The following is a 25175-nucleotide window of genomic DNA, read 5'->3' as shown; positions in this document are numbered from 1 at the left end:
TTTATTATTTTAAAATTATTTTAGCACACTTATAGAAAAATGTTCGCTATCACTACCCTAAAATGTAAATCTTGATATTCCTCAAATATTATTTTTTTAATAGTAAATTTATCATACATAATAATTAGATCCATTAACGTGTTTTCTACTCTCATTCCGTTTTGTTTTAAAATTATGTGATCTTCACCTTCTTGATTAGAGTTAGATTTCAAAGTTAACGTTGCAGTCAAAGCACGCGTCACGCCAGTTAAAAAACGTGTATGCAGACCAGAAAAGATAAAACGACCGTGTCAACAGTAATATTTCGAAATCTAGATATACGCATAGCATTCTAAAAAATCTGTGCTTTAAATTATAAAAAATAGAACTCAAAAGTTCAAAGAACCGACAAACACACCGGTACTCAAAATGTCTTCGCTGAAGCGCCGCTGCAGTAAAAACTTACAAAATAGGTTAACGCTTCAGTTAAGTGCCATTGCCGAGTTATCGATGCTGTATACACAGGCGTTTGCCTACGTGTGTGTACCTTATAAGACATTGTTCTTTAAAAGGCATGACGTTGAAGACTAACTCGACGATTTGATCGATCAACGAAAGTGTGTCGTCAAATTGACAAATTGAATGTATAGTCATGTAATATATGGCGATGAATGAAATGACCATCAAATACGCCCAGCATATCGCGTCGAAAGAATGCTGACTTTTTTTAATATTGCAGATCTACAATAATGTGTATAGGTACTTGCCTGTCGGAGTCCTGGTACATCGCCAACGGCACTTCCGTCGGTCCTAACCCAGATGAGATCGGGAGCTGGAGATCCTCGTGCACGACATTCGACGACGGCGCCAGTGGTATTCGAGAAGTCAATTCGGTTTGGGGGCTCTTTGACGAAAATCGGTCCAACTGTGTCATCGTCGGCTGAAAATATGAAAAATAAACGATAAGGGTATGTTTAAGAGTTCTGACGACAGAAGCTACATTGTATGCTCGAATTTGATTAAATGTTAATACAGTAGTTTCGTTATACATATTTATCTCATTACTTGATCGTCGAATAATGAAGATTATTATTAAAACCAGTTGCATGGAAATATTTCAATATTAGCACAAAATAACTGACCTAAAACAACTGAGAATTTTGCTATTAAAAATAATATATTACATATACAAATGTAAGAAACACTTGCGAACGATTGCGTGTATGATGAGCATGTGCGATTTATATCCACATACATGTATAGTTAGTATTATATCATATTAATAAGTAATCATATTAATTTTGGGACCAGCCATAATCGCATTACGATTAGTTGTATAATAACTACAGAAGCCCTTTGCATTTATAAAAAGAAACGGAGTGGTCTTGGACTATATGCATCTCATTACCGAAAGCAATTAATGCGATCTATCATACCAACACCAACAATTGCACTCTTAAAAACAACATAAATTTTATTTGACAAAGAATACATATATTAGTTAAAAACAAATATAATAGTTGCGCCCCCAAATCATTTGTAATGGTCAATGAAACGTGGGAGAGTGGTAACGTTGACCTCCTCCCATTTCTCGATCATATATATATAAGCTAGAAATTTGTAATTTTATAATTAAAAATAAACGCGTATGCGAAACATGGCTACCGCACATTCAGTTTGTTAAACATGATCGAGAGATCGATATATTATTTATAAATTACCAGTGTATTCAACAATGCTTTCGTCGTGAGTTACAACAATGAACAAAACCACTTTAATGTGTGCAAATTGATTAATTAAATAATTGGTAATTGTGTCATATCTCACACCAAAAATTTTGTTGGTTGTTTTAAATGCAGTAATTTCACTACTGAAAGATTTTTTTTTATAAAAGCACACGAAACAGCTAGGAGACAAAATAAATTTGCAAGATATAAAGTAAATCCTGAAGCTCGGTGAAAAAATGAAGTAATACTAAAATCTCATTTATACATTAAAAGGTTAGTTCAAAAAAGTATGTATTGATATTATGATAATCTCTAATAATGCACTCATTGTATGGAATCAATTTCAATCATATTTTCTATAACTAAGCAAATTTTTGTAACATGATTTTTCTTACCTGAATGAAAAATTAATTTAGAAACTGAAAAACGATCATTAAAATAATGCTTTAAAAATCATATTGGCGTGATATCTGATCCGTTTTTACCAACATTTGATCCAGTGAACATATTTTAGTTCGTAAGCGAGAGGTGCAATTACATATTATTTTACAAAAATTAGTAATTAATTATATATGTATATACGTAGTAATTATACACACATTAGAGCAAGTTTACCGTAAGGAGTAGATAGATCTAATCGAAAATTTTAATTCAAATCCAACAAGAAGTATGTACATTCATCACAGTAACTGGGTTATTAATCAGAGCGTAAATTAACCTACCAGACATGTGTGAAACTGTTTAATATTCATCTAATAAAAGTAAAATAAAATAAATACTTGATATGTTTTCATGTAAATATTATTGTGTCGCTGTATATGTAGATATTACTATTAATATTTTGTTTATATACACATAATAAGAAATAATATAAATTACTTAACCAGGAAAGTTTGTGCATCTCTCAAATAGTAGCCGAGGATAAAAATAACCAAAAAATGTCGGTTAACACACCACTCCAAACCATAAAGACGTCAAGGAAGTAGAAGAGCTCGGTTCTATGAATTAACCGAGATCTCAGATAAACTAAACAACCAACAAAGCTAGTATAGAATAAATATTTATACACATTGTACACATCATAATAGTGAGTGCTTTTTATTATGGTATCAAAAAGAAGGGCGTGTGTCGGCCGACGTCATTAAACGCCTCTGTTTAATTCTTTCGCATTGTGACCATTATGACATGGCTAAATGAATCGTTTAGTTCGAAGACCCGACATGCCATTACAACTAATTTTGTAGCGAATAAAAATAATAAGATCAAAGAGATTGAGAGCTGTAGGTATCATATGTACAAATATCGTATAATGTGGGTACTAGAATTATATTATAAATTATATGATGAGATTTAGATTCAGAACAACATTTTGAAACATAATGATTAGAGATTAAAATCCGAATATTAAAATATTCGTATACCGGATACCGTTTGTTTATATTTATAACAGATTTTTTTTTAATTCACACATATTTTATAACCGGAGAATGGACATGTGGCGACCACACATTTAGGCACATTTAGAAGGGCGATTGTCTCATTGTTATGTAAGCAATAGTCAACAATTTTGTAAAATCAGTACATGTCACAACATCTTGGATGGTTTTAATTTTCTAATTTGTATTATTTTTATCATAATAATAAATAACAAATATATATAAAAGGTAATTTTTTTAAATCATGGAATGTTTTATTCTCCTTTAAAATTTGTATATTCCTTAATTTTTAAATAGGAATCTGCAAATAATATAATCATAAAATTCAAGATAATACATTGCATATAACTAAGTTTTATTTAATATTTACGTTCTAATTATAGTAATAACTTGATGGCAAAGACTTATGGAGTTTCTTGAAATGCTCTCATTAAAAAAATAACAGTTAAGATTGCACTATATTTTTAAAATAAAATCATATTGGCCAAAATAGTGACACATCGGATTTCTAAAGCAACGAAAACGTTCCATACGTGTTTTGCTCGTTTTATACGGATTATAAAACACACAAATTGAGTGTCACACCGTTTGGGCGAGTATGTCAAATTGTCAACTAATGAAAATATCCGATCGACAGTCAACGAGCGTAAAATATCATGTGTGTGTAGTTTGAATGGTCTTTAATTAAAATCACACATGGTAGCGAGACAATGGTACATGAATAGCCTTTTTAGAGAGCTATTTATGCCCATACATATGTACTATTTGTGAACGATGAAAGGGGTAAACTTTACGAGTGTAATCACAGCAGGAGGGGTTGAATAAAAGTTTTGAAATAGTCTCAGAACAATTTGGGGGAGAGAAAAAAAGACGAGTCAAGTGTTTGTGTACATATTTTTTCTCATATCTTTGGTGTGACATTTTCACGATAATAACCTTTATGCTTACATCATATCCTTGATATTATTACATATGTATGTATGTATATATACATATACGACACTTTCAAACAAAAAATAAAAATAAAACAACAATGATGTATGAATACAAGGGCAAAAACGATAAAACAATAATAAAAAATATGAATACCATTCATTAAGAACAACTAGATAACGTATATTTGTTGTAAACTCTGTTGCAACATGACAGGCGTTAGCCCAATGCGTTACAAATCAGTAATTCATATTTGTATTAATAATAAACTACGATTACAACTTACAATCAACAGACGTTAGTATGCATTACCTAGTTCATTCTTTTTAATTATTCATCGCGATATTAAACTGTGAGATTAGAAAATATAAGAGCACCTAAGCTGTGTAAATCGATCGGAATTGTGTTTATATAATCACCCAGATGTATGTTTAACTTCAAATAAAAGTAAATCAGATAAAATTGATTTTCATATTAATATTAAAAGCTTTGGGTATTTTTGTATTTATATTACATAATCCTTTGGATTTAACTGTACACGAAATTAGTAGCCGAGATATGCATTTCATATGCAGAAGAAACATGTGTATTCACTTTGATTTTATATATTTATTTTTGGTTATGCATACCAATTGAACTGTGTTTGATACACTAATAAATATTTTTATATAAAAGTCACTCGAATTTATATTCTGAAATCGTTAAACTAAGCAGATCATCTCTGAATCAGATTATTGAATGATTACTAAATTGAGAACCATACACAAAATGCAAACATAAGACGAAAATTGATTTTTTGGTAACAAGATATAATATAATTATATATAACATCATCTAAATATATATATTCTCAAAACATAATATGTGAACAACAATCGGGATTCAGAGAAAAGCATTCCACTGAAACTGCATTACAAGTAGTGATAAATGATTGGCTGTTGGCTAAGGATACAAACAAAATCATTGGAGCAGTTTTCTTGGATTTCAAGAGAGCCTTCGAAACAATAGACAGAAAAATAATGTTAAAGAAATTGGAGAGTATAGGTATAAGTGATATAGTTTTAAGATGGTTTAATAATTACTTATATAAAAGAAAACAAAAAGTTAAAATAAATAATGTATATTCTGAAGAGAAATTAGTGTCTTATGGAGTACCACAAGGGTCTAAATTGGGACCATTGTTATTTGTTTTGTATATTAATGATATAGTTAATAACGTGAAAAAATGTAAAATTCATCTATTTGCGGATGACACATTAATGTATTGCATAGGTGATAACATTAAAGAAATTGTAAATAATTTAAATAATGAATTAAGTATATTAGAAATATGGTTAAAGAATAATGTACTTAAATTAAATGAGAATAAAACTAAATGTATGTTTATTAATTATAAAAATGTGTTAGATAATAGTACCAAAATAGTAATAAATAACTCTAGTATAGAAATAGTGGATAATATAAAATATTTAGTAGTAATTGTTGATACAAAATTAAATTTTAAAGAACATTGTAATTACATATTAAAAAAAATTAGTAGAAAAATAGGTTTATTATCTAGATTAAGAAATATATTAAGTATAAATACAAAAAAAAAAAATTTACAATAGTATAATATTGCCCCATTTTAATTATTGTGCAACACTATTAAATATGTTAAATAAATTAGATAAACAAATGTTGCAAAAATTACAAAATAGGGCAATGAGAGTAATCTTAAATAAAAATAGATTAACTAATTGTAAAAGTATGATTGATAGATTAGAATGGTTGAATGTTCAAGAAATATTGAGTATGAATGTTTTAGTATTTATATATAAGTTAGAAAATAATATGTTACCAAAATATTTTAATAAGTATTTAATAAGAAATAAAGATGTACATAAATATGATATAATACTAGAAATAGAGAAAATTTAAAGATAATTAATTATAAGAAAACGAGTACGGCTAGGGGAATTATGTACGGAGGTTTTGATTTATATAATAGTCTTCCAAGAGGAATCCGAAACAGCAAAAATATAACGGGTTTCATAAATGGAATAAAAAAACACCTTCGTACATATAGAAATAAATTATAATATTAAGACTTTATTATTGTATATTTTTATTTTTTCTTTCTGTTATGTATTTTTTATATATTTTTATATGTGTTTACTAAATTTGTTAGATGTAAAGATTAGCTATTAAGCTAAATAAATTAATAAAATAATAATAATAATAATATATTATTTTAATAATGTATTTTGCAATTTGTTTGTTGACGTTATATTTCTGAATAATTCGATGATATCACTTTGACCTTCCAACTTCAATTTTGATAAGTGTTTCTTGATAATTTCTATTTGCATGAAAAAAACATAAGTATTATGTTATGTAATTATTATTTTAGCAGTTGAAGCTAGAACATTGATTATCTCAAATAATGATTTATTCTTCTAGTTTTACCTCTTGCACTCGCAGTATGTATTGGATTCGTAAAAATTCGTTAAAAAATCACCTTTTCAACTTTTAAATTAATACAATCTGTACAATGTATTATAGAATGATTTTTAATTATTTTGTCAAATCAAAATAGTTTTTAAAATTCAACCATCATAAAAGAATACGGACATACTATATACATACTATGTATAATAAAATCAGTCATATGCAGCAAGTTTGAACACATTAAAAGATAATTTTACATGAAATATATTCACATTTGTTATTAATGATTCAATCTATTTCGATACCATTTAGTTAAAAATAGATAGAAGCTGATGGACTACAGTTCTCTCGTTGTTATATTTTCATACTTTAACTATAATAGACAGGATTATTTTGTTCGTTAATTTTGAGACACACTATATACATATATATTAATTTTATTAAAGAGTCACTTTAAAACACCCAAACTCTATGGGCATATATAATTTTTAGAATTATATAAGATATCAACGATTAAACAATGAATGAAAGCGTAAATAAATGTTTTTGTTACATTAATGAATGAAAGTACGAAATTCCAACCAGTGTGTCCCACGCAAATAAGACCTTTTTCGAATGCTTAATCAGGTTTGAAGGTATGTGACATGATATATGCGTGCGAACTGAATGAACTTTGGTGTGTGATTCTCACGAGGATGATCGCTCTTTGCGTTTATAATATATTACATTATATTGTATGATAATATAAATAACACAAAGCAAATAATTAATCCCATATATGAACTTGTAAGCAAAAAACTGGCATTATATGCTAAGCGAACAAGTCGTTTGATACAATTAACTCGACTGTTAACGTGTGTGATCTAGTTACCATAATGTAATGTTTAAGCGTGCAAATTGCTGTCGGTATAATTTAATATGACTTATTACTTTTTCAAGAAATACAAGTACACATTATGTTACACAATACTAAACAATGCTTATGATACTGTGAAATAGTACAATATAAAACATATATTTAAGATTGATTTATAAATAAATATTATTTTTAGAATCAGAGATCTCTTCCTGTTATAATAATACACAGAAAATGTACATTGTACGATTCTATGAAATCAAGTATCCATAAAAGTAGTAACGGAAACAGGAAACTAATTGACACGAAAGTGGAAACCGTCAGGTATACACAGTATATAATTTTGGTTCAAAAAGCAATTATGTTTAGTATTTGTGCTTTCGAATTTCTTGTATCTTATTATTATAAATTTAAAAAATCGAAACACGTGGTATTGTAATTTATATTACAGATTTAAAAACAGCGTATGCACTAAAGATTTCGTGGGCTATTTATAAAAATATATACAGAAAAGGTACATCAAAAATTTGTAAAAATCTTTTCTCGTTGTAAGGCAAGTTGGATAAAACTTAATTTTCCATAATTTTTAATTTATTTGTATGTTCATATAATAAACAAGTTCATCTGTGGGTTAAACTATAAGTTAGTTTCAAGTAAAATAGATTTAAGTTTACCGTTTATTTTTGTTCATAAATGACTATGTATCGTCGATTTGCCACAATTAAAAATATATTTTATATTGTATATAAATTGATATACAGTAGAACCTCAAATTGCGAGTAACTTGATTTACGAGTGTTTCGCAATACGAATTAATTTTGACTTGATAATCGACCGTTGTCTCGCAATACGAGCGGTAAGCATTGTGTCACTTTGATGATTCTCTTTGCAGTGAGATTACATTTTGGGAAAAAATGATTAAGGATAATGCTCCTGCTCATCCTCCAGACCTAGAGAACGACTTACTGTAGGTTCATTAAGATCAAGTTTCTTCCTTTCAACACCACTTCATTACTCCAGCTCATGGATCAGCAAGAAGTTTCGAACTTCAAAAAGCTCTACACAAAATCATAATTTCAAAGTGATTTAATGAACAAATCTTACTATCTGAGACTTTTGGAAAAATCATTTTCACATCGTGAGCTGTCTTAATCATTAACAAAACATGGGGTGGGGTTGCCAAAAGAACCCTCAATTCCGCTTGGAGAAAACTGTGGCCAAATTGCGTTGACGAGTTTGCTCATGAACAGAAACCGCCAATTGTCGATTAAATTGTATCATTAGTGAAGAACATGGTACTAAAGGTGAATGAAGACGCTATTCAAAAGTGCTTTAATTTTGAACAACCCTTCAGTGTTCAAGCAGCTCTAAATATGAGCTCAGTTAGGTAGTCATAGTTCTCTGTCACATCCACTGTTCTTGCCTGTGAAGTCTAGGACTGGAGCACTTGTCAACTCTTCTCTGGCAAAGGCCACCCGACTGCTCATACTGTGCATCGAGATATTGACATGTTTTCGTGCACATACGGGGATTTGGTTCAGTTGTATGGGACAATGCACACCTGTTGAGGTGATTTGTGTCTGTCCTTTTATCATATATTATCATGTTTTTAGTTATGTGTGTGTGCGTATATGTATATATACGTATATACAGATGTACGTAGATATTTGTATATATTTTTTTAATTTTAATATATTTTATGCTTTTGGCCACCGTGACGCATTAGGTTAACCTGTCATGTCACGATGGTTTTAATTTTAATAAATAAATAATAAATAAATTTGCGGAAGAGCTATTGGATAGAATGATAACACCATCCGAAAATGAAAGTACATACAGTAAATTAGATTTAGAAATTATTGAACCATCAGATAGACTTGCAGCAAGTGCTACAAATCACGATCTCCTCAGTTGCGAAAATGAAATGAATTATTTTGAAAATATCATATTTTAGCGTTTTTCTCAATAAAAAAATGATTGCGTAAATTTTTTCGTCCAACATTTTCGAATATTTTGTCATTTATTATTCGATATTCGAATAGTTGGATCGGACGAATATTTGGAATATCTAGTCCTAAACCACCACTCAGTTTTATTTTGACAGTATAACCAAATAGTTTATACTGTCAAAATAAAACTGATAATTAAATATACATATTGTAATAAAACTGATAATTAAATATATCTATATTAAAATATTGACTAAATAAACATATCCCAAATATTTAATGTCAAAACCCAAATTTCTGTTATAACAATTTTCTGAATATAATGATATAAAGTACCCATTATTTTAGGTAGATTTCTTAAGAAATATACAAATTTTATATAGGCGTGTATCCTAAACCCTGTTTGAGATTATATAAAATCCATCATCTACAATGTTTGTTCAAAATATTGCATTCTTCACTTTACATTTCGAATCGTTCGCCGATTTTTGGAGATGAATTTTGCAGCTGCCGCTCTCTGTCGACCAATCACAGAGCCGTTTCACACGACATCTGCTCAGCGGCACATGCGCAGGTGCGGGGGTGCTCAATCCGTGCCGGTCCGCTACTATACCAGTATACTATAGTATTATAGTATACACACGCAAGTGGGAGTGACAAGTGGACTTGCCGTCAAAAACGAGGTTTCCGAGCCAACGAGGCAAGGACAAACGAGTAAATAAGAGACAGGCTCTGAGATTTTACTGTTATAAAATTACATCAAAAATATTCCTATTATTGAACATCATCTAATATATTATATCAAGTATAGTCAAGTATTAGAATACTCAAAATTATGATACCATCACATTTTTAAATAAACGAAATGTGTCATGATACGATGCGTTGAAAAGAATAAAAATAATCTTTCTATAATTTATGATTAAAATTTACCCTATTAGCTTATCACTTAAATAATGAACTTCGTAGAGTAAACGAAATTGAAATTTGCGGAGCGAAATCCACTGAAGTATTGGCAAATTGCCTTATATGGGGTTAAATTAAAATCTTGAAAAATGATTTAAAAATTAAATAAAAAAATTCTCAAATGTGCAAGGGTTATTTTCAATATGTTTCCATTTTTATATTTTTTGTGCAAAAATCATTGCAGGACCTTAAGTTAAGGGGGGAATTTAATATAAAGAAGCGATAAAAATGTTTCTATTTGCAACACTGACAATAAAAACAATAAAATCGGTTGATCCCCAAAAACAGTTCCAAATTGACATAAAAAGATAGATTCCAAGGTATTAAAAATAAGACATATTTTCTATAAAACTTATAATGATTAATGAGATTTTTATTTATATTGTATGTTACTGTTTCATAATTTAACGCAATTTATTTTATATTGATATTAAACTTTTTAAATAAAATATCATTTATTGTGAGATATCTAAACACCATAAAGTTCACAAACTATTTTTATATTGCTGACCACTTATCTCAGCATGGTTTGATAGTGTTGACAATTTAAAAATATATAAAAAAAATAGGCTTTTGATTAAAATAAATGTATTTTAGATTAAAATAAATGTAAAAACATAAAAAATAGGCTTTTGATTAAAATAAATTAATAAATGTAATTATAATTGAATTTGTTTGTATACACTGACTCTCGAGAAAAAATAGAGGGTTAAACATTCCCTGCTGAGCGATTGATTTCTATTACGATTTCTTCTATCGCTATTAAGGATTGCAAATTCAGAGCTGTTATTAATTAAAACCCCAAATATAAATTTAAATAGCTACAAAAATAAACTAATCATTGGTTATCAGGTAAAATAATAAGTCGGAAATAACAGATACAGTTAGTATTTACAATAAGGTATTATTATTTTTTGGTACCAATAAAAATAAATGCTCAATCCCACAAATTTTGGAAGACGACCGTTTCGCTTGGCCAATGATTCGTGTTAATACCGAGTAATGCATAAATTTGGTCTACATCTTTTTTTTACAAATAAAATAAAACACAAAAAGACAAAGGTTATTTCAACACGCAAGTTTATATTTTACAATAAAGGATATCCCTTAGTCAGCAATGGAAAAGTGTCGTATAAGGTCTCGCTTCGTCGATTTAGTATTACATTCCCACAAACTCAAACCACTCTAAAGAACACACGTGCATTTCTTACTTCCGATTGCCTAAACGACGTCTAGCAGGTGTCACAAGAACAAAGCAACTAAATAAATAAAATGAATGTTTTGTCGTAGTTAAAGTTTTATTGTAAAAGCAATATCTCAAGATCATCCTGGATCCTTGCGTTGTCTTTACTAGGCAAAGGAGTCGTGATTGCTATAGCATGCGTTATTAACACACAATGTGGATGCGTTAACATCAAAATCATGACTAGCAGCTACCAAAATCAAATTCTTAAGAGTCGCCGCATTGGTAAGCACGTTCTGAAAAAATACGAAGGAAGTCTCCATCAGGAAGTTCGCGTGTGACCAAAGAAGGACACGACACTGCATCGCGATTTATTGTTGCGAACGTTTCAACTTATTTAGGAGAGATGAAAGTCGTGTTTAGGATGAAAGATCGTGAGTGCAGGTACTAAAAAATGCGCCAGATGTTCGAGTTTGGCAGGTAAGACGCACGGATTAAATCTATGAGAGGGTGTGCTTTGTATATGATTTAAAAGCATATGTGGTGAAGGTAGCCAAGGTTCTATTATGTCGTACAAGATTCAGAGAGCTATAAAAAGCGACCAAAATCAATACGTTTCGGCAGGCATATTAAAAATATTATATAAGAATTTTTTGAGAGTTCGTTTTCGACATTAAAGTTCTTATCGCAGAATAAAAATTACGAATAAATTATGTTGCATCGTGGTATATTGAAAATTGCAATTCTAAGAAATAAGTGAGTCACTTGTTCTCTTAATACAGTAAAAAAACCATTGTCTAAAATTTTAACACAATCAGATTTCGGTGAAAATATATCAGACATTATGTATAAATCTAAATATGACTGTATGTTACAAAATTGTATGTCAATAATAGTTCAAAAATTATCCTAATTTATATCAAACTTTATAGTAAAATTATAATAACATAATTACATATCTAATAGTCATATAGACATTATCTTCATTAAAAATATTAGCTATATTTGCAAAATAAATTAATAAAACAAATATTTTACTAAAAAAATAGATATTATTATGTATTTGTTAATTAGGTTAACAACAAGGAAAATATTATAATTACTCGGCAAGGAAAATATTATAATTATCAACAAGGAAAATATTATAATCAATCTCGAGTTTTTTAATGTCAAAATAGTGCAATAAATCGTGTTTATGTAAACCAGTGAGTATTTACGATTAATTTTATAAAATTATTGTTCTTATGTGGACATTGTGAATATTGTGATAGAAAAATCATTACTACTTAATGTATCAGAATTATGGAAGCAAAAAGGCATTATAAGTAATTTTAACCCAAAAGTGGAGCTAGCAAATTTATGATATATATTACCTACTAATTGAATAAGCAAATTGTCAGTTAGGTTATGATATTTCAGATAACTTTACATATTAAAATAGTTTATTGTCGGTTAAGTTAACTTTTTGTTTAATTTTCAATGGTTGTAAATAGTACGATTTCAATACTATGGAGATGACACAACGAATAGTGATATTTATTTTTTATTGTATAATGCAATAATAAAATATAAATGTTCAATGAATCGTAAACGTGAATCATACAATTGAATCATGAATAAGCACACTCATAAATCAAGGTTAAACCAGCTGTTTTATGATATTTGTAATATCTTATTATCATACGATACTTCTATCTCCGACTCATAAATATAGATTGATTGTATAAAAGTATTAATCTAAATTAGCATTTCTATAAGTCTCTGAGTTCCCAAATCAGATTGAGACAACTTTTGAATATGCAAGCTTCTCAACACCAAGACTCCTCCGCATCGAATCGTAATCTACCGAATCAAATCCCAAATTATCTTATTGTCAAACGCATAACATGAGAGTTAAATCGGCGTACTTCCTGAACTCAACACAACCACGCGGTGTGATGACCCCTCAGAGCCTATTGTTACATCCATCAGCATCTTTAAAAGATGTACATCCAGTGAATCATGAGATCTCATCTATGTATATTTTACAACACTTTATTATGATTCACGCAGAAAAATGTGTCGCGCCTAGAAAACGAACAGGAAAATCGCAAGCGTAATATTAGAGTTTAAATAAGTCGATCATTATCTATGCTTCTACACAAATTAACCGCAAAAAATAATGTTTCCGGTATCTATACAGTAATTAGCCGCAAAAATATGGTAAACATGATTAAATGACATTTTTAAAAACAACGTAGTGTAATCAAGTCGTACGTCAATCATACTCTGATTAAAATAAAATTGTTATTTTTAATTCGCTCATATGAGTGTGGGAATTTATAATAAAATAATGGTTTGGGCAAAAATGACACGATACTGTAATGGAGCTTTTCCTATGCTTGAGGCAAATTAATTTTTATAATTAACTTATTATCTGGAATATGTTTTTAGATATTTTGGGGATCGCGTGATGTGTTTTTTTTTATAAAAAAAAATGTTTTACTCAAGTTGTTAAAAATGTTTATTTCGATGAAGCATTTATTAACTTGTATTGAAATAACAAAATTGCGAGTTTTATGTATTATATAACAATATAAATCCGATTTTACATTGAAAATATTACAAAAAAAATCACTGCTCTATTTATTTATATATGATATTTAATCACGGAACCTTTTTATATTTTTTAGTATTTTATCAGTAGATTACAATTCAATAAGTTTGTAGGATAAATATATTTACCCTACAATCTTATTAAATTGTTAATTTTTAATCAAACAAAAAACTTAAAAAATATATAAGGTTTCCGGCTATATTATTATAATATACACTCATCCCTCGATTTACGCGGTATATGCGTTCCAGAAAATGTTGTGCAAATTGAAGCCGCGTAAATCGAGACATATATCGAAATAAAACGATCGAATAGTATTCAAATGTACTTTTTAACGTTTATTTAACTTATAAAATAAACCATCAAAATATTCAGCTACACGCATGCACTCCGAAAAGCAACTCAAGACACACTGCATGGGCAGTGGAAGAGGTTCCAGATGTAGGAATATCCATGCGTATGTCCATCGTCGCGATACACGTGTGGTACCAAATATGTGTGATTTTGACTACTCAAAAAAATATTTTTCTTAACCGCGTAAAACGAGTATCACGTAAATCAAAAAATAAAATAAATTTGAAATTCAACAATAAAACGATATTCCGAAAGTTTTATTCTAGCATGAGCTATTATTCCAACCGATGGCTGAACAGATTGACATTATCTATATAGTATATTTAATTTTATGTGTGTATGCCCTGTTATATTATTTTTTTAACTCGTGTTTATTTTTTACCCTCAAAAGAGTACCCTTTTTCCCACTCTCCTTATATTATTTTGTAAGAAGAAATCCAATATACATAGCTATGTATTTATTTGAAACAGAATTACATTATTAGATCTTAGCTGCTACTACTATTCCCTTACTGACGTAGACAATCACTTCGTATGTGGCCCTGCATCCCCTACAACTATTTGACAGGTATTGATATTGTCGTGTTGCACAATATTATTTTTTGTCAGACAAATGACATTTGTCAGACAACTGACAGGAAGCGAATATAATTACATTTAAAAAAACAATGCTCCAAATACAACAGTTTCGAAGATGAGATATTTCGTGGTAGGCGTAAACTGTCAATGTGTAAAAAAGACAAGATACGAAAAATATTTGAGAATGAAAATTGTGGTTATAAACAGCAGGTATTTTTAACCTATAGTATACTACGCTTTTGTAAAAATAAGCTAATTGTAGTATTTAATTTCTGGATCGAGAAATTATTATACACATATTTCAACATTCTATGAAATGACAGGTTTTATTATTAATAAGCCTTTTTATAAAATTTAGCAAATAATAAATAAAACCTGTTACTAATCGTTATCATATATCATTTTAACCTAACGACATTAAATTTTAAACATAATTTTCCCGTAGAAACTAACAAAGTAACAAAGGTACCTTGCTAAATAAAAACACTAGAGTAATCGTCATTTAGGAACACCCAAGGTGACTGAACTTAAAATGGCCACTCAGACAATAGAAAAACATTAGCGTTAATTACCGTAACAAAATACACCAAGTATCTTTATTTATTTTTGATTTTCGAATCATGCCTAAAAAAATTGGCATTCTAATGCACCGAATAGTATGTTATACGTATTCTATTGTCGACATTCAGGAAGCGACCACAATGGTTTCGCTTATAAAGAGTCACCCGGAAGACACACTATTGCTTTAAAGAAGGGTTAAACAGTGATTGGTATAAATAAGCCTTTAATCCTATCCATCTAAGCAAACGTATAAAAGATTCGACTCCAATTTACTCGCTCGACACACAGGACTTACATAACTAGCATCAAAAGCTGACTCATGCATTTCGAAAGGCATCAACGAGGACTCATCTCCATTCGACACCGCCGCCTGAATTTTATCTGTACATCGGTATAATTTATATTTCTATAATAAAACTGTTTATGAAACAGTTATTCCGAGTTCTAACTGGCCGAATAAGTCACACCGCACGGCATATAAACCCGAAATATATTTTTTATAATATAATAAATATTTTAATGATATCTCTGTATTGCCAATCAATTACAAGTAGCCTTAAATTATTCATTAGAATGGAAAGAGGCTTTTTTTCAAAATTTTATAAGAGATCGATATTTTAGTTACATCGCTCCATGTATGTATGTCTATTTTGTTGAATTTTATAGTACCTCTCAAATACATATCGATCAAACAACACTTTAGCGCAATAAAACACCAATAGCCTACAAGCATTCGTTTCTATTTGGTAACAACAATATAAACCTAATAAAAAGTTTGAACGTAAATAATGTTATACAGGAAAAAATCATAAAACAGTCAATACTAAACGGTGGCTATTTCGGAGAAAAATAAATAAACAATCCAAACTCTTTTTGGTCGGATGTTTATGTAGGAGCACTTCTAAAATAACATGTTGAGTGCTTTAGACAATATTTGATGACTTTTAACGAATAAAGGTTGTGCATATACAAATAAAGTATATATTTTTTTAAACAAATTTTCATATATATTATATAATAATTAATCGAATTGTTCAGTTTTGCAGCAAACAGTCTGAGTCATGAGCCAAATCTGATTATTTCGTATGTTGTATGTATGTAGTGCATAATGGAATTTGTAACCAAACAGGAAACGTGGTTCGGAATTAATTAGGGGGTGCGGAAGCACAGTTCTTGACGCAAACACAGAAGGTGTCATTTCAGGGGTTATTCTGGCGCGTAACTGATAAATTTTTGTATTAAAAATTCACATTAAAATAATATTTTTTCATATGGATTTAATTTTGTACATTATTAATTTCACGCTGCGGTAAAATGACGTTTATTTTTATGACTCAGCTTAATAAATATAATTATTAAACACCATGTACGCAAAATTAAATATAAAAAAGCATAGTGAATCAGACTTATGTACATATATTTATTAAATATGTTGTGAAGCAAGAATTATATTATACCTAATCTACCACCGCGGAAATTCTTAAAATTGTATGACATATTTCCATTCTATTAATCAACTTGCGATCTAAATAATATAAAAATCAAAAACAACATTACATCATATTTAAGAATACTAAATTCTGAATATTTACATAATTTCTAGTTAACATAAAATGTAATAATGACATTTACATTCGTTACAAAACCGTTACGCACTTAATACACATCATACAATGAATTCACATCACAAAATATTCAATCATCAATATTCAAGGCGACGATCATCACCTTTAAAGTTCATATGCATATTTCTCGTTTTTCTTATCATTTATCATATGTATATACAATCAAAAACACAACATATATTTATATATTATACTAATTCAATTAATTGCAAAAATGTTATAAATATGCCCCTATCAATTTAGCAATTTTTAACAATTCGCGATACACGCTGTTAAGTGTCTAAATTACTCTTTTAGCCACAGCTTCAACCAGCAATTTGATATCCGAAACAAGTACGAACAGTGAACTCTATATAGAGAGAAAACTATACAGAAACCATATCCGCCATAGACCACGGACATCGTGACGCGAATGCATAATTGATTATTATCAAATGCATACCCAGTAGGGTTCGGAGAGTTTAGGTCATAATTATTATTGAATTTTACCAATATCGTTAGTTAAATGTTAACATGTATTACCGGCTGTTTATAAAGATAGCATAGACGTTTCAATTTGCGATACTGTATTAAATTTGAGATCGTCTCAGATAAGATATCAAAATAAGTAGTACGATGTGTCAAGCGTACAATCGTTATCGAACGAAATATTTTTAACGACTGAAAGTTAATTCTGACCATGCGATGATACATTTTTTATCAACTAGAGTGAATCATAATTAATTAATTAGACGGGTACATAAGTGTATGTATGGTTATATAGTATGTACATATGTATGTTAAAGTGACAATATATTCTCAAATAAATTCTTCATTAAAAGTAAGTTTCAATTATGTTTATTCTGTGCATTTTTAAATTTGCCATTCCACTTAAATACAAACTACAGTAAACCTGAAATTATTAATTGACAAATAAAACTATTTTTAATCGCAAAATATTAAAGCATAATGCATTGCTTTATATATTGTGATAGATTAGATAATTTTAATTAATATAGTTTTACATTAAAATATGCAATAACTTTATATAATATATACTATAAATTACATACATACTATGTGTAGTTATTGAAACACAATGTGGGATTTCCGCAGCACACTAGATTTTTTCTTTAACAAAAAATACGCAAATAAAAAAATGACCCAGCTGCACGGTGACATAATACATAAGGATTGAAAGCTATATTATAAAACATATTTTATCTGGTGTTGTTACAATATCTAATCGTATATTAATTGACCCGTTATAACTAATTCGTCTATCCACTTTTATGAAACATTTAAAAATAAAAGCTACCCGTTACGCGTAGCTGAAAACAATTCGTAAAATACTGTGCAATTTTTAAATTTGTTCCCAAATATTTCACATTTTCTACTTTAAAAAATCCATATTAAAAATCTAAGTTTGATTTTTAACGATTACGATATAGTGTATTAGAGATCGAATGCACATTGAATTTCCACAAGAAATTGGTGCATAAATTTAATTCACAATCCAAAACAATGGCTGCTTCTATAGATAGCGATATACCTACGCATTTCTGATTTGACTGATATGGATTGTGTGACATAATCCCTTTAACTGGCGATATGTGATTTTTTATGAATTTATTAAGTCAATAATAAAATCAAATACATATACATACTATATTTATCCAAATGCTAAAATACCTAGGTACGCGGTCAATATATAGAAACGCGATGGAATAATGCGAACATTATGCTAGAACGTTTGTCTGATCAAAATAATGCTGTAAGTATTATATGAGATGACACTCATGAAACACGTAAGATAAAAACATTTTTATATATTATTTTGCAACCTGGCACTCGTAAGCCCAATGCATTACAACGGGATGAGTTAATCAGACGTAATGGATACCTACAAGTAAGTATTAACCACCAGACTTTCAGTCTGGGAATCGGTGATATCTACATAATTATGAATTATTATGTGTATTATAATTTATAAGATATCACTTTGCAGCTAGGCCCGTTTTTTATTAATAAATAAAAATTCGAGTCTACTGCTTTGGCTCGAACCCACGACCTTTAAGTTACCAGTCAATGACTTGACGGTATTCCGACATTTATTATCTTTTGGTTTCCTTTAATAAAAAATAACTCTCATACAATTAAATGTTGATGAGATTGACAACAGCAGGAACTACAAATCCTAGCGGTCATCCTCCATCAGAATCAACTGCTGTCTATATATAAATATGCACATATTAACACTTTACAGGCAGCTAAAAATTCCAGGCAGCTAAAAATGAGCCATCATGTTTTATGAATATATCATATATTAACTCTCGTAAAATCACTATAACTTTTGATAAATGAACAGACTATTTGTCACAAGGCAACTGCTCACACAAAAATTGCTCACATGGACTATTGCTCACACGAACATTGATAACAGTGCAACTGCTCACGCGAAAATTGCTCACATGGCAATTTCACATACGAATATTCCTCACAAGGAATATCACCCACATGAAACATTCTTCCCTATTTTGTATTTGCTACTCGTTCGAATGACCGCTATGGCAAAAATTTAATAAATATAAAAATTTTGCTCAGCATGAAACGTTTCGAAACTTTTCTGAACTCTGTTTTAGTTGCAACATTATATTATATGAAAATCACTAATCGCACAAATATGTTGTAAAAGTAAGTAAATCAAAATAGCAAATTGTGAAATGCTACAAAGCCCATTTCTTAATTAATTTAACAAATCATTAAACAGTATTTCCTTGTATTTTTGTTTTATATAAAAAATAATAATTAAATCAAATAAGTTTTTATAATTACTAGCTCTATCTTTTTATTTTGTAATGACGCATATTTGAGTCATCGGCATGTAAAGTGTTAAGAATAGTTTGTATTTGCATTATACTCAGAAAAGGCTTGATTTCACTTTCGGTTTTGACAGAAACTGAAATACAATATTTTATTCGGTTTCGGGTGAAAATTAAGAAGGCGGTTTAGGCCGGTCTCTAATTAGATATATATCCTCTAATTAGTATTATAATCAATAATAAAAGTGCAATTTTATTTAATATAGATGTTATTTTATTTCAAATATAAAACGAAATCTATAACACGAAATCATTATTAAAATTAAAAAGTCAGTGGCCGTGACATTTTTAATGCCGTTTTTTTCGACACTGAAAGTTTTATGTTTCAAATAATATTCGCATGACTAACTTGCACTCCTAGTGTATATATTATACAAAAACTACCTAAAGCTGCAAAAAATAAATCATCACGTTGCAGACAACATGCGATTTTCCAGTGCGAGTTTGTGTTTAATAAGTGCATTGGCAGTGCAACTTTAGGCATTTCGCCAAAATGCCGATTCGCACACTGTATACCAAACTAGTTTAGTATTTACTGGAATAAAGACTAATCGAAATACGGTGAAATGCGGAAGGATATACGATTAGTCTGAAAGCGACCGAGCTTTCTGAGATTCAAAAAGTATTTTCGTACAGCAGCATGCTCTTGAACTAGTGGAATATCCGAAAGAAATAACTCTCTCCCTCTTTTTTCTTTTTCTCTGGAAATCGTCGAGAATCCTGAACGGTTTAAAATGAGAATTTTTTCTAAATACAAAATATTTGGTTTCATTTTGTACTGCAGCGAACCGTCTGGCTGTCTCGTCCGACTGCGTTTAGTTACACAACCATAATAATATAGTATCGATTTTAACGCAGCGCTCTTCTCGTATTTCAACGATGAATGAAACATTAAAATAATGTCTGAGGTTTTTGGTTTGTTCGTTATAATATATTTTAAAAAGAGTTTGATACCTTGTTTAATATGTGTTTCCTTAGATATAAATATTAAAAATATAGAATACTTTATTTATATATTTTTGATAGATAAACTTAACTTAAATGCAACTTTTTCTAGTATATTTAGTATAATTTATACAATCTATGAATAGGAAAATAGTAAACGAAAAAATACTCTATAAACTCTATTCATCTATTGATCGCAATCGCGAATTTACTGTAATACTTGTCATTATCAACTGCGTTCCATCGCCGTACAAGAGCACTTAAAGTCAATTCATTATTAAAGTAGAATCCAAAATTAGTTGATAAGCAAAACTAAACATATTTATAATTAATCGTTCTTTGTTGTGGTATAAATAACGGATTTTATATATATACTCTAGTATCATAATTTATAAATCAACATTAAGAACATTGTCCCTCTAGTTATAGTTTTATCTTTCGTTATCAGAAGTTTAACTATTATATGACAATCTTTAATCTAAACAAACAACCAAAATTAACCTTAAAGAAACTAATGATGTAATATTGTAAGCAAAAAGCTGTTTCATATTTCACACTATTAATTTTAAAAGCTGTGGATCTATTGAAAAAATACTTTAAAATTAACATTTTACCATATATTACAATGTTTTTTCTTAAACTATATTTATAATTGAATTTATTTTACAATAATAATTAATTTTGTTACTACTAATCATAACTAACTATATCATACTATGCAATCAAAACTCTATAATGTAAGGGTGAATATAATAACTATATTAATACCGTAATCTGTACATATCATCTCCAATTATGTGTATTAAAATGGGATTTGATTTTTAATTTTAATAATTATCTGAGTACTTAGAATGGTGCCAGTTGCAATTGCTAAGCTAATGAAAGGTAAAGCAGCTACTAGCTATCCAGTTCTTAAGCTTCCTGAATCCAAGTGGGGTAGCACAGCATAAAAAAAGCATTAATTTTGTAGCCCAATTATGCTATTGTGCAATACAACAAGATTGGTTGAAAAGATATTAAACACATATAAGATTACATCAAAAACTGCAACAATGAAATGCGATAATCTGTTTATAATCAGAATATTGTTGATTCATATAAATTTATTTTTTCGATTCAAGCGACTATAAATACTGTAGTTATGCCAATAAGTAAGTTACAATGTGATGGATGCTTTTCTTAAGGTCAATATTATATCGCAATGTGCTAGCATAAAATCATATATGGTCAAATGTCGAAGGACACTGACACTGAAACAAAACATTATGGAATGTTTTTAACCATCAATACTCGGAACTCCAGAAGCTCATAAATCCCACTTAACAGACAAAATCGCTCAATACCTAGTAGATTGCATAGAAAACCTTTTGCAGACAATTTGATTGCGGGCGATAGCCTTTGATCCCAAGACTCGAATTAAATCGCGTCTGCCGCTGTCGTTCGATTAATGTATATAATATAGTTGAACACACTGTGTAATTGGCTCTACTCTCCCGTGGAAAGAATCTTCAATATCCCATCTCAAAATGGGTTATCTGCCTCCTCTCGCGTCTTGTGCTATATTTAGACCCACTCCCCTTTTTGTTCTCAGCGAGGACGCACCGGCTCCCATCTTCGAATTGAACGTCACTTCAATCAACGGTGGAAAAAATATCAAACAATCAGTGATAAGATCGTAAACATTTCAACTGCGGCGAACCACAGCGCGATCCGGTGTCAATTTATTGCCATGCCACTTTCGTTTCAGCTCAATTGATACATGAAGTAATCAATTCTGGAATGAAAAAGCCAGAGACCAAATATACAAACATGAGAGAGCACTTACAGGAATAGCTATAAAGTCTAGTGTGTGAAATTGGATCTATTAAATCAACTAAAATATTTTTGCTAAAAAGATAATAAATAGTACATTTATTTTAGTTTAATTCTAGTTCGTAGTAACGCAACATAAAAGCACTATGTAGTTGAAGCAACGTATAGCTGATACATTATCTTAGCACAAGAGTCGGACCTCAGCTTTGACATCACATGACAGGTACGATACAAATGCAGTCAAAGGTCAATTGTTAGGGTCAATTGATGCAATTGTAAAGGCACGAATTATTATAGATCATGCGGGCAGGTTAACGGTGTGACCACGGGTGTTATAAGTCATAAGATCGAGTCTAGACCCTATAAACTCTAATGGGTCAAGTGGCTTTGTTAAATTATATCAATCTAAATTTGCCCTGTGATGCTTTCTTGAGCAAATTTTAAATGTTTTCGAAGCGTTGCTTGGTTCCTTGTCCGTTACTTTTTTTTGTTATCAAAACAACACATGTCTCAAAGTCTGCGCTTCGCAGACGTTAAAGTTTAATAAGCACATTTTTATGGCAATATCGTTGTCATCGCTGTGTCTGAAACGTGCCAGAAATGTTACCATAATGTTCCAACGTTCATGTACATATAATACATTGTGAAGCTGTCGTGCTACATGGCGTTATCAACATGTAATCATTGAACTGGTGTTAATGAGCGAGTGCTCACTTTATCTCTGGGTTGCATGTCTTTGACCAATTTTGTCAATCATTCTATTTCACAGGGGTGTCAAATAGCAATTGGTATGTGCTTAATATATATATATATATATAATTGTAAAAGGTACATAAAAAAAATGTCACTACAATTTAATAAAATATATGTTTATAAAGATATAAGCTATAGTGAGGTGAATCTAATTCATTCAATCTATATACCAGGGATGTTTACATTTCTGAGAATTTTGTTATGCATTTTAATCAGCATGCGCATGTCTTTGACATGCATATTGTTGATTAGCAATGATTTAGTCATTGTTGATTATGTACATATATAGGTCATATACAATTATTTGCTAAATATATTTCTGCAGTCTTGATAATTTTGAAGCTATAAAGACGCAGCAAAATTACAGAGAAATGATTGTATTTATACAAAATACATAAAAAAAATTTGATTGAGCGATTTAAAAAACGATAGATACAGATAAAATTTGAAAAGCACTGCACAGCAAGCATTTTCAATTTCTGAAAAGAGCGATGAACAAAAGTTCTTAAAAAAGTATCTATTATAAAATAGGATACTCCTTGAAAAAATGCGATCGTGGATAGATTAAAGACGATTACGTTGAAAAATAAGGTATTGAATAAATTAAAAAAATAAAGTCTAATCCTTAGAAATTGTATATTAAATTCGATGTGCATACGAATTTCCTTCCAAATTGCTAGTTGAAAAGATTGAAAAACTGTCTATTCTTTCTGAAGAATCACATTTCGATATGTGTATGTACTAATATATAATAAACATCACTATATTTGCGTTTATTTATTACAGCTATTGTTTTTTGCTGTTTTTTACGTTATAACCAGGGCTGTGGAGTCGGAGTTGTAAAAAATCGTCCGACTCAGATACCTTTTTATAATTTTCTTTAGCACGTCAAGTGCGTTAAACACGACTCCAGTGTCCATAATTTTATGATGCACTAAAAAAAGGAAATCAAATTGACCGTGCTTCAAAATTGAATGTCAAAAAAACAATAATATATCCATAAATAGTTCAAGATTCAGCTTTGACTGTCACTGCGTTACTTACTACAAACGCAAGTTTCAGTAGAGCGTTTATTTTCCGCGCTTAAAATAATTAAATCTGATTTAAGAACTTTCATAAACACTGACTTATTAGAAGCAATTTTTTAAAATAGTTTCAATAACGGATGGAAAAGATTAAATTTAGATTTAGTATTATTAAAGATTTAGGATCAGATTTAGTCCACCTGGTAAAATAAAACCAATAAAGCAAGCCTTTTCCCTTACGAGTTACGAGTATAATTATTAAATTTGTTATTTTTAAGTATATTAATGTATCGTTCTATTTTTTTTTTTTTATATTATAAATATTTTATTTTACTATACGTATAATATATTTTTTAATTATTTTTTTAGAACTTTCATTTTTACATACTATATATAATTGTAATCATTGTAGACATTGTCTTATTTTGCTTAATGATTTTATAATAAGAAAATCGGAATCGGAGTCGGACCATAAGATAAAGTCGAAGTCAGAGTCGGTAAAATTTTAAACGACTCCACAGGACATATATTAACGCAAAATATTTTTCAAGCATATTAAAAACAATGAATATGTTTTCAATAAATAAACATAATATAATATATAA

General features: G+C 29.4%; 1 protein-coding gene across 50 annotated transcripts in view; it reads right to left on the bottom strand.

Annotated features, from left to right (window-relative positions):
- Positions 1-25175, bottom strand: part of Dscam1 (Down syndrome cell adhesion molecule 1) — an 88616-nt gene that overhangs the window by 57858 nt on the left and 5583 nt on the right. For all 50 annotated transcript variants that reach the window (XR_015811221.1, XM_088196176.1, XM_088196171.1 and 47 more), the window contains exon 3: positions 747-919. Coding sequence is in view for 49 of the 50 variants with exons in the window: in XM_088196176.1 (XP_088052302.1) it covers positions 747-919 (173 nt within the window). In the remaining variant the exon portion in view is untranslated. The remainder of the gene's footprint in view (positions 1-746; positions 920-25175) is intronic.

The sequence above is a fragment of the Plectrocnemia conspersa genome, unplaced genomic scaffold, assembly GCF_051122295.1.
Source record: "Plectrocnemia conspersa isolate PC_06_02 unplaced genomic scaffold, ASM5112229v1 ptg000010l, whole genome shotgun sequence".
In the NCBI taxonomy this organism is placed as follows: Eukaryota; Metazoa; Arthropoda; class Insecta; order Trichoptera; family Polycentropodidae; genus Plectrocnemia; species Plectrocnemia conspersa.
This window is presented reverse-complemented; position numbering and strand designations above follow the sequence as displayed.